This window comes from Misgurnus anguillicaudatus, chromosome 24, assembly GCF_027580225.2.
Source record: "Misgurnus anguillicaudatus chromosome 24, ASM2758022v2, whole genome shotgun sequence".
Taxonomy (NCBI): Eukaryota; Metazoa; Chordata; class Actinopteri; order Cypriniformes; family Cobitidae; genus Misgurnus; species Misgurnus anguillicaudatus.
Genome location: NC_073360.2, coordinates 28,797,596 through 28,812,498, shown reverse-complemented (window position 1 = coordinate 28,812,498; position 14,903 = coordinate 28,797,596). Strand labels below are relative to the sequence as shown.

The following is a 14,903-nucleotide window of genomic DNA, read 5'->3' as shown; positions in this document are numbered from 1 at the left end:
TCTCTGAAGTATGAGGAGATGCATGCGTGTGTGTGTATGTAAATTTCAAAGCATTAGACAGAGCATGCACACACAGTACTGAGCCCGTAAATGTAGTCAACAGAAGCAGCTGGGTGATGCTGTCTGTCTGTGGATGATGTGTCATACATGAACAGTGCTGCCTATATGCGCCAAAGATGCAAGGGCTGACGTCGTACACTCATAATGAGCAATTCTCTCCCACACACTGCAGCCCGGTACGGCGTACTCGAGAGCATCTACGTGTGGGTTAGGAGGGCTAATGTTGCCTCTTGATACTGATGTCATGTTTTTCTTTTCAGACATATCAGAAGGGAAGCTGAGTTGATGTGCTGTAAGAGAGCGTCACCTTGCTTGTGAGGGAGGAACAGCAGTGCTCACGTTGTTGGAGAGGGGAATTATAGTTGGTTGTGGTTTAGCAGTCTCTGCCAGCAGTTCAAGGTAGTGCCTATACACAACAAACACACAAATGAAAATTTATAAGGCTGATACAAACAAACATAAGTCACGTGAAAAGTATAGCATTCAAACATCTTGTATTTTTTTTAACAGAGGTCTATGGTCCAACAATAGACTGAGACCATGAAGAGCTTGGAGCTGCTGTTGTTACCTCTGCTGTTTGTTCTGAAAGGTACAGACTTGATTATTTACTATAGTACACAGTGCATGCTTCATTGTTTTCTTAAAAAGAAATACTACATTTGAAAAACAAAATGTCTACTTTATTTTGTCATATATTGTGAAATAAAATAACCAGTCCACTTTCTCTCTTTCTAAACAGATGTAAGTGCTCAGTGGAACGTGTGGATGCCCAGAGACATTTCAGCCATGACAAACTCCTGTGTGGTTATACCCTGCTCATTCACGTACCCCTCTGGTGTCAGGCCTTACAGGGGAATACATGGGATCTTCTACTTTGGCCACCCCTACCCCCAGCTCTTCCCTCCAGTGGTATTTAAGTCCCGCACAGATATTGTTCATGAGAGTTTCAAGGGAAGGACCAAGCTATTGGGTGACCTGTCACAGAAAAACTGCACGTTGCTGATAAATAACGTCGGAACAGAACATTCTGGAAAGTATTACTTTCGTGCAGATCTGGGCGGAGCGAACATCTACACTTACCCTGACTTCACAAACCTCCAGGTGTTAGGTATGTGTTTAAACCAGAATATGAAACGTTTTGATTAAAACAAGATATCAAATTACTCCATGATGTACTCAGCTTTAAGCAATCTGAGATGTATATGTCCATCACCTTTTATACAAACACATTTGGAGTTATTTTAGTAAATGTCCTTGCTTTTCCAAGCTTACAATGGGAGAAAACAGGGATCAGGCAACTTCTGACTTGGATAAGGTGACCAGGTGTCCCCGGGGACAGTCCCGTTCTTTGGTGTTCTGTCCCCGATTTACAGCATGTCCAAAACAACCAGCATCCAGCAAATACACGGAACCCGATGAGTATAGCTTTTGTAGTACCAGACTGGCGCAATCATGTAATGATTATTTTCACCAGCAGAGGGGGCCGCGAGCTACACTGATTTCTTAGTTTATTTCTTAGTTTCCCCTTAGTTACTGGTTAGTTGCGCACCACTGATTTAGCGGTGAAGAATTTACTACGAGACACTTGAGAAAGCGTCATCAATCAAGCTTTCATAAGATATGAAAACAGTTAAAGTTATCGGGGGTTAAGGTACCAGTGGCGGCTTGTGACGCTAATTCAAAATAAGTGTTCGGAGTGTCATGTGTGTGGTTCCTTTTTCCAAAATATGTGTTCTGTACATCGAGAGATCCTGTGTGCATCACGTGTTTCGTTAAAATAAGTGTCTCCTGCAAACGCATCAAAACCGTTTATGATAAAAGAGACGCTCACGTTCACAAAATACATGCAAGACACTCCCATAAGATTTTGCAAGTATCTGGCAAACACGAGCGTCTCTTTTATCATAAACCCTTTAGACGCGTCTGCATCAGGCACAATTTTGACAAGACACGTAATGCACACAGGATCTCTCAAAGCGCAGAACACAAAAAAGGAACCACACACATGACGGGCTACATACATGTTGTAGAAGAAGTCAACAGCCGCCAATGTAACTATGTTAAATTAAAGTAATAAACCATGAAGTGAACTGATCACGGTACTGAGCATTTGGTGTTGGCTAAAGTAAATATGTTTACATTTTGCATTATTCCTGTTCTTCACGTTTACAATGCTATAAAATCAGCTGAAGTAGAACATTCGAAGTAATTTTTGATGAGGTAATGTTATCTCATATCTGTGCATTGTCACGTTAAACACTACAAAAATTACTTTCTTAGTGTTTTTCTCTTGTTTTCAGTAAGTTACAAATATCAAAAAAATCTTAAAACACGATTAATTTCCTTGATTTAAGAATTTTTAGATATTTGTAGGCTACTGAAAACAATATAAAAATACTAAGTAAGAAAGTAATTTTTGCAATGAACCCACAACAATAAAAACTTTCAAAAAACGTTTTGTCTCCATTTTTTTAATTCATAGATAACAAAGAAATTGTAATGATATTTTGATCATTGAACTAGGAAATTCAGTTCAGGTTTTCATTTAAAAATTCTAGTCACCTTCGTCCATCATTCAAAGAAGGGATCCACACGGCTCCAATGGGTTAATAAATATCTTTTGCGGGTAATTGATGCGATATTGTAAGAAAAATATCCCTATTTTAAACTTTGTAAACTATAATAACTAGCTTCTGGTAGCGGCGCCATCTTGGATTCACGCGATTCACGAGCATCACTGCGCAAGGTACCCATGACAACGAACGCTCACTACAAAACGCTCTCGTGAATCGCGTGCGACCACAAGATGGCGTCGCTACCGGAAGCTAGTTATTAAAGTTTGTCAAGTTTAAAATATAGACATTTTCTTACGAAATCACATCAATTACCCGCAAATAAACTTTTTTTTACACCATTGGAGTCGAGTGGATTAACTCTGTGAAGGATGGATGCACTTTTTGGGGGTTTAAAGTGAAAAGTTGTTTCCTGACCCTTTTTTCTCCCATTAGCTTGGAAGAGTAAGGACATTTACTAAAATAACTCAAAATATCAGAAAGATGATGGACATGTGTATCACGGATTGCTTGAGGGTGAGTAAATTATGAGGTAATTTTGATATTTGGCTGGAATATCGATTTCAGTACTAAATGAGGTGGGACATGATTTTGTATTGAATCAAGAAAAGCTGCCACTCCTTGCTAGAAAACGCAATGCAATAAAAAAGTCTGGTTCTGTAGACATGTTTAACCTTCTCTCATTATCCATTATCCTTTATGGACTAAGTGATGTCATTGTCAGCTCAGTAGGAAAGTTGTTTGAGAGCTGTAGGAAATTGTTAAATGTGTACAGCAAAATCAAATTTTGATTTAATGTTGATGTTAACACACATTACCCATCTTTCCCCTAGATCAGCCCAACATCGATGTTCCAGAGGAGATTGTCAGTGACCAGAGTCTGGATTTGGTCTGCTACGTCCCAGATAACTGTCCTGACATGATCCCAGAGATCCACTGGATGTACACCGACTACCTGCCTGACCCTAGTTTTACCCCAGACAATGTTGAAGAGGGCAACACTGCTGTACAGTCCATCACCCTCACTTTTACACCCAGACCCATGCACAACGGTCAGCAGCTGGGCTGTCGGGTCCACTACCCAAACACCCCCTATATCTATGAACGCATCATTTCTCTGGATGTCAGATGTGAGTTTTAAGAGTTGCATATCTTTTAATTAAAACTCTTTCATGATGCGGTGTAGAAATGTTAAGCTGTGAACCGTAACTTTGGCTTCTTTATCATCATTTTGCTTCTCTGTGTATGAAACATAAAAATTGCAGGTTACTTGAATAACATAACTAACTTTTATGAATTTTTGAGTTTTTTCTAGTAAACACATTTAGATTTTAAAGTTTGTGTTCATCTTTGAAAATTAACTTGTTGGACAAAATGTGTACCAAGCAGCATATTTATCACTTACTTTTTTGAAAGATGTAGGTCAGTTCTGAAACTTAAAACTCGCAGCGGAAAAGGTTAATGAACAATTTATATATGTCTATATAATTATTGTACAGTAATTGCAGTTTGACTGATTTATTCTTGTAGACGGTCCCCGAACGGTGTGGGTAAATGTGTCTCAAGAGGTAATGGAAGGAAGATCAGTGATCTTACACTGTGATGTGGACAGTAATCCAGTTCCCACGATAACATGGTATTTTGGAGATGACGAGCTGATGTCGGAAACGGCCTCAAATTCTTCGCTGTTTTTGGAGAACCTCACACCTGAAAATGAAGGCGTTTATACATGTGTTGGTGACAATGGCTATGGGAGTATGAACACGTCCATGTATCTGGCAGTAAATTGTGAGTAAAAGTTAATGTGTTCTAGTGTTGGAGCTCTTAACAACATGTTGTAATGATCTGCAGGACTTTTTTTGTGTGTGAAATACGTACAATGCAGTGTGAAGGACCTGACACCTGATATTCAGTTTTCAGTGTGAAAAATAAACCGGAAGTCATATCAACTAATAGAATATTCACCCAAAAATGAAAATTAGCCCATATTTTACACACCCAGGTGTATATGATTAGGATATTATTTAATATAACTCTGACAGTGTTTGACTGATATACACCTAAAGGATGGTTTAAATATCTGTCCCTCCAGAAAAACGCGATTATGTGATTGCATGATTCAATGCATAATCAGCCAAAGTCCGCATATTTATTATTATTTATTTTTCAAATATGCCGCACTTTCACCACATAAATTGCAGATTTCCGTGTGCAAAATATGCGGGACTTGCATGATTTCATAATCCCTGTAGCAAAAAGTCAAATATATATTAGCAGAAAGTTAGAAAGAAAGAAAAGAAAGAAAGATTTTTTGGCAAGTTCCCGCATTTTTTGGCAAGTTCCCGCATTTTTTTGGCAAGTTCCCACATTTTTTTGGCAAGTTCCCGCATTTTTTTGGCAAGTTCCCGCATTTTTTTGCAAGTTCCCGCAAAAAAGTTCCCGCATTTTTTGCAAGTTCCCGCAAAAAAGTTCCCGCATTTTTTTGCAAGTTCCCGCATTTTTTGCAAGTTCCCGCAAAAAAGTTCCCGCATTTTTTGCAAGTTCCCGCAAAAAAGTTCCCGCATTTTTTGCAAGTTCCCGCATTTTTTTGCAAGTTCCCGCATTTTTTTGCAAGTTCCCCCGCGGTTTTTGCAAGTTCCCGCATTTTTTGCAAGTTCCCGCATTTTTTGCAAGTTCTCGCATTTTTTGCAAGTTCCAGCAATTTCATTGCATAAATATCCCGCATATTCCATTGCATTTTTTAAGAAAACATGTCGCAAGATCAGGACTTTTGCCCGCAACAATCACAAAAAACTCAGCATTTTTCTGAAAGGACTGAAATATGTGCTAATTTTCATTTTTGGGTGAACTATTCTTTAAACATATTGTCTTATTGACCGACTGCTCAGAGATTTTATGGGAAATTCAAATAAAGTTTCAAATACAAATTTTCATCTCCCATTCTCCTAGATAATCCAAGGTGACAATTTCAGGTCAATTAAAATTTTTTATAGCATGTTTCACAATTCATATTAATTCATATTAGTATGACCAGTATGGAAGTGTGCATTAAATAAATGGAGATATGTGTTGTTTTTTTTGTAAAATACATGTGCATTAGCAATGCCAACTTTAAAATCAATAGTCAAAATTAAATATCTGCATGATATTTGATATATTCATTATGGATGCATAACGATTGATAACGATTGATCTATAGCAGAATAAAAGTTTTTGTTTACATCATATATGTGTGTGTTAACTGTGTATAATAACTTTGTGTAGATAAATGCAAACACATGCATGTATATATTTAAGAAAAGTTTACATTTGTATATACATTTGCATATTTATGTATAATTTATATTATATATAAATATGAATACTTGATGTATAAATATTTTTTTCCTTAATTATACATGCATGTGCGCATATTTATACATACAAAATTAATATACAGTTCACACACACACACATGATGTAAACAAAAACTTTTATTCTGCTATAGATTAATCGCAATAAATGTATGCATCCCTAATATTCATAGATAATACAGTATTTAGTTTATATTGTATGCAGTCAGCAATAATGTTATGTTCCAGTTTCGTATGCGTTATGTAAACACACCAAAAGGAGCATCATGTGAATTCCCAAAAGAGAATTCCAGAATTAAATGTTTATTTATAAGTGTATGATTACATTTATATAAGAATTTTCTCATAACTGGAGCATAAAAAGGTTGTAAGAATAAAGGCATAACCAAAAATCGATGTATCTTCTGTATTTCCTCCCTCTGGAAGATCCTCCACGCGAGCCGTGGATCAATGAATCTCTGATAGCACTGGAGGGAACTTCATTTACTCTACATTGCAATAGTAAGGGGAACCCGATGCCCACATTGACCTGGTTGAAGAATGGGGAGCTGGTGGGCACCATCAAAGCAGAGGAGGGCTCTGTATTAGAGCTAAATGACATCACGCCAAAGGCCGATGGAGTTTACCGCTGTCTAGCGGAGAATGAACACGGCAAAGCAAGCAGCTCTCTTAACATAACAGTAGAATGTAAGTCATTGCAATAACTGTAATTATCACATGATGTGAACAGCAAACATTCAACGCATAGATTACAACATTAAAAAAATCTTATGAAAAAGCTACAGTGGTTGATCAAAGAAAGAATAGATTCTATACTAAAGTAACTTTTGAACTATTTCTACTATTTCTCCAGTCGCCCCAGTTCTCCTTGATGACTCCAAGTGCACTATAGTTCGTGAAGGTGTTCAGTGCATATGCATCGCCTCTGGAAACCCAGAGCCCACGATTGAATTTTACCTGCCTGACCTCAATATCACCATCAATGGGTCCAACAATCGTTACAACTTCTTCACGCACTCAGACCACTACACGTCCACAGGCATCATCAAGCTGCGGGACAAAGGCGAACGGGGGAGCAACGGCGATACCGCCGTCCACGTACACTGCAGCATCAGCAACATATACGGATCTGAGACCATCCGCTTAGACCTGCAGCAGGAGAGTAAGTAGATCATCAACAAAAATACAGATAACAACTAAATACTTCAATTTAAAAGTTTTAAAAAAGCTTGCCAATGTTTAACACCCAACCTGATCTCACAAGGATTTGTTTGTATTTTATGAGTTGGCTGATTCGTATGAATTCGTACAATGTGAATTGTACAAAAACAGTTGAAGAGCTCAGATGTAATACCATCTAAGTGCGTCTGACATGTTTTTTGTAAATTACGTATATAATGAACTGTATTAGATAATATATTATATTATACAATATATATGTATACAATATACATGCTGAGACAATTCGGTTAATATCATTATCTCATTTTTGATGGTGGTGGTGTTTAAAGGCTTTTGCATTTTAGCTCCTCATTTGATTATTAGGGGAAAAAACTATAAGAATTCCCAACCCCTAACTCCGCCCCTAAACCCAGTGTCTCAGGGGTAATAGCAAATCATACAAGAGTGTACAAATTTGGTTGTAGGAATTTATACGAATTAGCCACTAAAGTTTTATCTTTTTATCAACCCATATGGCAAAAAATATTTAAAATATAATTTTAAATATATTACAAATATAAAAATGGCCGTTTTAAATATCTTTACAAAAATGTATTTTTAACAAATATATTTTTTGGCCTTTTTTTATATAATAATATATTAAAAAATTATATATTTATATTCACACAACATTGAAAGAAATTTTTTTATGTTAAACATAACAGGTTTAAAAATGATCAAATTAAATATTAAAATGAATACAATACAAATTTGTTATATTTTATACTTTATACATTTTATGCAAACTTTTATATTTTGGCCAAGAAAAATATATATTTTTTGCCGTATGGGTTGTAAAATTAGAAATGCATTTGTTGCCCCTGAAATACATTTTAAAATATATGTTAATATATGAAGGTTAAAGGGGAAATAGCATGAAAATCTGACTTTTTTCATGTTTAAGTGCAATAATTGGGTCCCCAGTGGCAGTGCTTCTATCAACCTAGAAAATTTGAAAACTCAGTAACTTAGTTTTGGTAAACCATTCTCTGAAAGCATGCGAAAAATTAGGTCATTGAAATTTGGCTCCCCTTGTGATGTCAGAAGGGGATCTTATTATTATAATAATACCGCTCCTAAATCTGCACTATCCAACCACAGCACTGCCTTTCAGTGCATAGAGGGAGAAATTAATTGACAGCACAATTGAGTTTCAATTTCAACAAATCACCGTCATTATTATCAGTGTTTGCATTTCATCAGCTCATTTGCATTTTAAAGGACACACCCAAAAATGGCACCTTTTTTCTTGCGCCTACAAAGTGGCAATTTTAACATGCTATAATAAATTATCTGTATGGTATTTTGAGCTAAAACTTCACATACGTACTCTGGGGACACCAAAGAATTATTTTACATCTTAAAGTCTTGTGAAATGTCCCCTTTAAAACAAAAAATATTTTCAAAGTGTATTAAGCATATATTTAAAACATATGGAAAGAATTTAATTTTTAAGTTTTAATCCTAAACTCATCTAATTTTTACATATTTTATCAGAAGACAAGACTAAATATTTTAGGTCATTTTGCTTTTTAAGTAAATGTACCGTTTAATTCTTGGATATTGTAATGGTAGACAACACAGAAATACCAAGTAAAAAAAAATCCATGTTGTGTAGTGAAAACTTAATTTTGAGTTACAGTATCATTTGTAAGTCGCTATATACGATTCATGTATGTACTATTTCAGAAAAATACATGATGGCAGTCATAGTGGGGACTATTGGAGGTGTGGCGGTCATCGCCTTCATCATCGCAGCTGTGAGATACGTAGGCCAGAACAATAAAAAGTAAGTATCTTTCATAAGACAACAAAGGGAATAAAAGAGTTTCATGACCACAAAGTGTTAAACTCCCAAGCCTAGTCATCCATTTTCAGTTTTGTTTTAGTTTGTTTGTTTTTGGCATTTGGTTTTCAAGCCATAACCCACTCACAGATGATCCAATCTGATTGCTTGTTTAGATGGTGACCGTGCAGTGAAACTGCAGACTAACAGAACCATTGCCGGTTCAATTGTCCCTCCATTGCTTTTAGCCTCAAACCCCTGAACTCTGCAGCAGCTACTATCCTTCTGCGATCTCATTCTGCCACCAAAAACAAAGAGAAATCGTTCATTGGAAAACAAGCGAAACAAAAACACCCCCAAACACGACGCTGTGGCACAATGGCCTTTTTATTTAAGGGTGAAAATGATCCCCTTGTGTTAAAATGGATGCCCAGGCTTAAAGGAACCGTTGACCCAGAAATTAAAGTTCTGTCATGTTTCATTCACCATCATGTCAGTCCAAACTCAGATCATTTTCTTTCTTATGTGGAACACAAACAAGGATATATTACTACTCTATGTCAAAGACTTTATTTTTAAATATAAGTTCTAGATATAAATTCTGCTATAAATTACAACCATACAAAGGCAATATTCACCCTCAGTCCATCCTAGAGGTCGAGTTTAGCTCCATCCCTGATCACAATATACCTGAATCGGCTAATAAATCTCTTTAAAGGAACCACCATTTTTCAATATTTTACTATGTTTTTTACCTCAAACATAGATGAGGTATAAATTAATGCATACCTCTATATCTTTTATCAATGCGTGCACTTTTAATCTTTGTACAGTGCTTATTGAATGTGTTAGCATTTAGCCTAACCCCATTCATTCCTATGGCTCCAAACAAAAGTTTTATTTTGTGCCACCATACTTACTCGTGTAACTACTCATGTAACAGTCTTTAAATAGAGAAAACATGGAAATGTTTGGTGGCTTCTAAATTCACCCCTGTTTGGAGCCATAGGAATGAATTGGGCTAGGCTAAATGCTAACACATTCACAAGGCTGTACAAAGATTAAGTGCATGCATTGAAAAAGATAGGTATGTATAAATTCATCTAAGTTGAGGTAATAACCTAGTTAAATATTGAAAAAGGTGGTGTTTTCCTTTAACAATACTTGGAAATTTGGTTAGACATCCTTGAAATTTCATTGGTTCTCAAAGGATTCTTAAATACGCTAACCTAGCTCGATAGCCTGTTATCTTAGCCCCCCTTCATTTGCATTGCATAGCTTACTGTAGATTTCACGTGATGTTTAAGACTATAGACATCAGAAGACTGCGTGCGTATGCACAACGCCAGATTTTTTATACCCTGCATACATTGTACATGTAGGTTGTGCATGCGCTTATAGAAAAAATGTGTTATGAAGCCCAGGAGATGCATTGCATTTTGGCGCAATACGCATGCATGGCTCTGCATAGGTTTGCGTACACGTAAAAAAAATACCATTTGTGTTTTACAAAAGAAAGAAAACCACATACAGCTTTGGGACGACACGAGGTGGTGTGCACAATGACATCATTTTTATTTCGGGGGAAACTGTTCCTTTAAAGTGTTGCCACGGGTCAGCTAGCTTGTAGTATTGTTGAGTGCGAGACAGAGTCTGATCCTCTGACTCCACCCTCCTCAGAGAGAATGATAACCCTGGGCAGGACGTGGGATCTAAAGTGGAGAATCCCTCAATGTTCTACAGCGCAGTCAAGAAGGACAAACAGAGTCTCAGGAAAAAAGTGGTGAGATATTACAATGATATAGCAATTACACAGTATTTACCTGCAAAGTTATCATACAGATTTAAAGCGAGTAGACAATACAATACAACTTGTCTGTGGCATATGTGGCAAATTATTTATATATAGACACTGGCCCTTCTCTTGTTGTTATTAGCTTTCCACACTAAGCATTAATAGAAATTTCAAGTTACTTTATAGTGACCTGAAAAATTAAACGAATTTAGCGTTCGCTGGTAAGCACAACTATCGAAGTTATTGGTTACTTGAGTACTAAAGTACACACTGTGTAATGGCTACTCTTAGCACACTCTCATAAAGAACGGTAAAAAAGGTTGATATCGGACAGGTCCTAATATGCACCATTTAGATACAGATATGTACCTTTGAGAAACTAATATGCACCCTTTAGCAGTGGCGGCCAGTGACTTATTTTTTGAGGGCACACGATGCGAAGCTCGTCAAAACATGCATTTAGCTCATCGTGTGTGTGTCTCGTCATGTCAAAATATGTGTTTGGCACATCATGTGAACCATGTACATCACGCGTCTTCAGGATTCCCACGGGTCCTTAAAATCCTTGAAAGTTTGTGAATCTGGGGGGGATTCAAGGCCCTGAGAAGTTTTTGAAAATATACGTACATAGATACAGGTTATTGAAAGTGCTTGAATCTATTTTATGCAAGAAGTTTTCTGGGAAAAATCCATATTATTCCCTGTGTAGTGTAGGATAATATCATACATTTCTAGCCTTTTAAGCACACGTGTTAAGCTGTTCACTTTAAATGCTTATATCTTCTGTATGCGACTGTTGATTCATACCAAAATGCTTTTTTGCATAGTTGTGTTTGACAGATGAAAACGTCTCGGGTTACGTATGTAACTGTTGTTCCCTGAGAAGGGAACGAGACGCTGCGTCTCCCTTGCCATACTTCCTGCGTCCCTGTAACACTGTCTCTGGCAATATTTCATATAGCGATATACTTCCTGGCTCCCGCGTCACCCTGTCTTTGTCATTAAGCCTCACCATTGGTTGAATTTGATATATACACATTCAGACACACTTACCCCTGGAGGCGTCCCCAAAATGTCACCGCAGTGACGCAGCGCGAGTTCCCTCGAAAGGGAACTGTAACAATGTAGCTTAAAAGGTAACACAATGTAACCTTGCTCTTACTTGAAATGTGTCCCCACATTTAGTCCTTGAATTTGAGGGTATTGGACCTGGAAAGTCCTTGAAAGGTCTTTGAATTTGAAGTTAACTAAGGTGTGGGAACCCTGCGTCTTGTTAGTTGAGTATTTTGTGAACGTGAGCGTCTCTTTTATCATAAACTCTTTTAACACATGTGCAGCAGGCACTTATTTTGAAAAGACGCATGATTCACATTGTTCACACGACACAGGGAACACATATTTTGACATGACGCAGCGAACACATATTTTGACATGACAAGCAACATGCGTCAAACTCCGAAACACACGGACGTGAAGTCATCGGCCGCCACGGCGCTTTAGTTAAAACAGTGTACTTTTTAGGGTACCACTCCAGTGCCAGTTTTTGTAGTTTTTTCTGAAAGTGTAGATTACAAAGTGTAGTGTGCAATGTTGTAATCACATGCAGTGTTGGGGGAAGTTACTTTTAAAAGTAATGCATTAGAATATTAAGTTACTCCCCAAAAAAGTAACTAAATGCGTTACTTAGTTACTTCTCATGGAAAGTAATGCTTACGTAACTTTTACGTTACTTTTGCGTTACTTTTTCTTACTTGGCTGAGGCTTGATCTCTTTCAGGATTTGCAGGTGTTTTAATGACAGAGAAGTTCTGCATTCAGAAACTGCATATTTCTGTCGCAAAAATGTCAAGCTCTGTGCTGCAATCTCCGTTTTCGACTTAAACTGTTAGTCGCGATGCATAGAGTGTGTAATTCTACGTTAATATGTAAAGAATAATTGACGACAGGCTGTTGAATTATAAGAAAATAATGCACACCCAGTTCTAAAAAAAGTAAATTAAATATTAATGTGTAGATTTAAAAGTAATGCGTTACTTTACTCGTTACTTTGGAGAAGTAATATTATTACGTAATGCAAGTTTACTTGTAATGTGTTACCCCCAACACTGATCATATGATAATCAAGTTGCTTGTGGGTGACATCCAGTCGTACATTAAAATTTACATTTAGGCACTTCAACTTGACCTCATGGAAATTCAAACTTTTTACCGAGGTGGCTAATTTGAAGTGAATCGTACCAGAACATACGATTATAAAACAAACATAATGATACCCCACCCCTAAACCCAACATTACAGGGGCGACAAAAATTTACAAACTTAATCGTACAAATTTGATCATACAAATAAACCACATCGTAAAATCTGTACGAATTGCCTGTATGAATTATCCAAAGCGACTTCCAAAAGTGACAAAAAAATTATCTTAAGGAGAAAGTAGTATGAGAACAGTGATATTCATATTTTGTGTATTGCCATCAATATTTACTAAATCAAGAAATACATCAGAGATATAACGTCAATTCAAACGCATTGCATTGTGGGATCCGTATTCTGTGCAGTGTTTTGATGAAGTACAATGTTTACATACTTTGCACAGTACATACTATAAAATGCAGATATAGTTAGTGACTGACTGTATGTTACAATAGTAACAGCCATCATTACAATGTCGAGTGTGGATGGCGTGTCACAACAGAATCCAAGCGTTGCCTGTGCTTATCTTACACCACTATTCTCTCCTCTTTCATTGCTTCTCTGCATTCTCTGTTTCTCTGTCCCTAACATAGCTTAAGACTGAGCTCCTGGGCTCAAAGTTTAACTCCATCCTAGAGGAAGGCACGGTAAGACATTTCAGATGAGCATGCAAAGAAATGGGTGGAGATGAAAAATGCAGTTAGACAACAACCAAAATATACAAAAGTTTTGGGGGGAAAAATCCAGTTTCTATCACAATAAATTAATGAATTAATTACTGCTTTCTACTGCTGCCTTAAAGCTAACAGATCACCATGTAGGCTACTTGCTAACTCATTCTGTTCAGTAGCTAATAGCTAACTGTCTGCTTTTAAGATAGTTTTGTTTAGGACTCTTATTATGACATTATTACTGAGACTGATCCTGTAGTTCTAAATATTGTCCTTGCATTTTCTTCAAAGGGAGATGACAGTGATTACCAGTCTGTTGGCTCGGTTGGAGTCATGGAGAGGCAAGAGTTAAATTATGCCGCCCTTGAATTTCTCCACGGGCGACACCGGGATGGAAGCTTCAGGAGGGCCGACGGTGACGGCAGTGACTACACTGAAATTAAGACTAAATGAACCGCGATTCTTCCCTGATGCCTCGACCAAACGGGACACGGTGACCACTAGAGCCCACTCATTCATTACGCCCCAAGGATTCAATATTTTACACATTTTAATGCTTTAGTTTACACACAAATTTACTTTCGGTTATCATTTACTCATCCGCATGACTCCGTAAACACATTTTGAGTTCCTTTTGTGTCTTTTTGAACTCTAAAGTCATTCAAGGGATTTTTCAATACAATGAAAGTGAATACATTGGATAAGGAAAGATATGGCCTTCAAAGACTTACACTTTCATGATGATTTAATGTTTTTACACCGCAAAAAATTACATTTTTACTTAGTATTTTTGTCTTGTTTTCAGTAGAAATGTCAAAAAATTCTTAAATCAAGATGTATTTTCTTGATGAGCAAAATTGCCTAAAAAAATAAGTCTAGTTTATAGACAGAAAACATACAATCTAAGTCAATTTGTGCTTTAAACAAGCAAAGTTATCTGCCAATGGGCTGAGAAAATTTTGCTTAAATTATGTGTTTAGGTAAAAATTAAACTTATTTTTAGATTTTTTTCTCACCCTATTGGTAGATATTTTTGCTTGTTTTAAGCCCATATTTACTTGAATTGTGGATGTTTTGTCTAGGAACTGGACTTGTTTTTTTGGGCAATTTTTCTTATCAATTTTTTTTTCTAATCTTGATTTGGGAATTTTTGGATGTTTGTACTGAAAACAAGACAAAAATATTAAGTTAGACAGTAAATTTTTCAGTGTTATAGCATTGTTTGAAATGTCATCTTTTGTGTTCAATG

At 36.7% G+C, this 14,903-nt stretch overlaps 1 protein-coding gene across 9 annotated transcripts in view; it reads left to right on the top strand.

The window, feature by feature from the left end:
• Positions 1-14,461, top strand: part of mag (myelin associated glycoprotein) — a 31,181-nt gene extending 16,720 nt beyond the window's left edge. For 7 of the 9 annotated variants that reach the window (XM_055196983.2, XM_073862685.1, XM_073862686.1 and 4 more), the window contains exons 3-13: positions 321-459; positions 571-649; positions 800-1,168; positions 3,467-3,763; positions 4,164-4,421; positions 6,413-6,673; positions 6,840-7,148; positions 8,897-8,996; positions 10,674-10,776; positions 13,577-13,630; positions 13,946-14,460. In XM_055196983.2, the coding sequence (XP_055052958.2) occupies positions 601-649; positions 800-1,168; positions 3,467-3,763; positions 4,164-4,421; positions 6,413-6,673; positions 6,840-7,148; positions 8,897-8,996; positions 10,674-10,776; positions 13,577-13,630; positions 13,946-14,107 (1,962 nt within the window). In that variant the 5' untranslated portion in view covers positions 321-459; positions 571-600 and the 3' untranslated portion in view covers positions 14,108-14,460. Of the gene's footprint in view, positions 1-320; positions 460-570; positions 650-799; positions 1,169-3,466; positions 3,764-4,163; positions 4,422-6,412; positions 6,674-6,839; positions 7,149-8,896; positions 8,997-10,673; positions 10,777-13,576; positions 13,631-13,945 lie in introns of all 9 variants that reach the window. The other 2 variants (XM_073862689.1, XM_073862690.1) reach the window with 2 other exon arrangements.
• Positions 14,462-14,903: the final 442 nt, after the last annotated feature.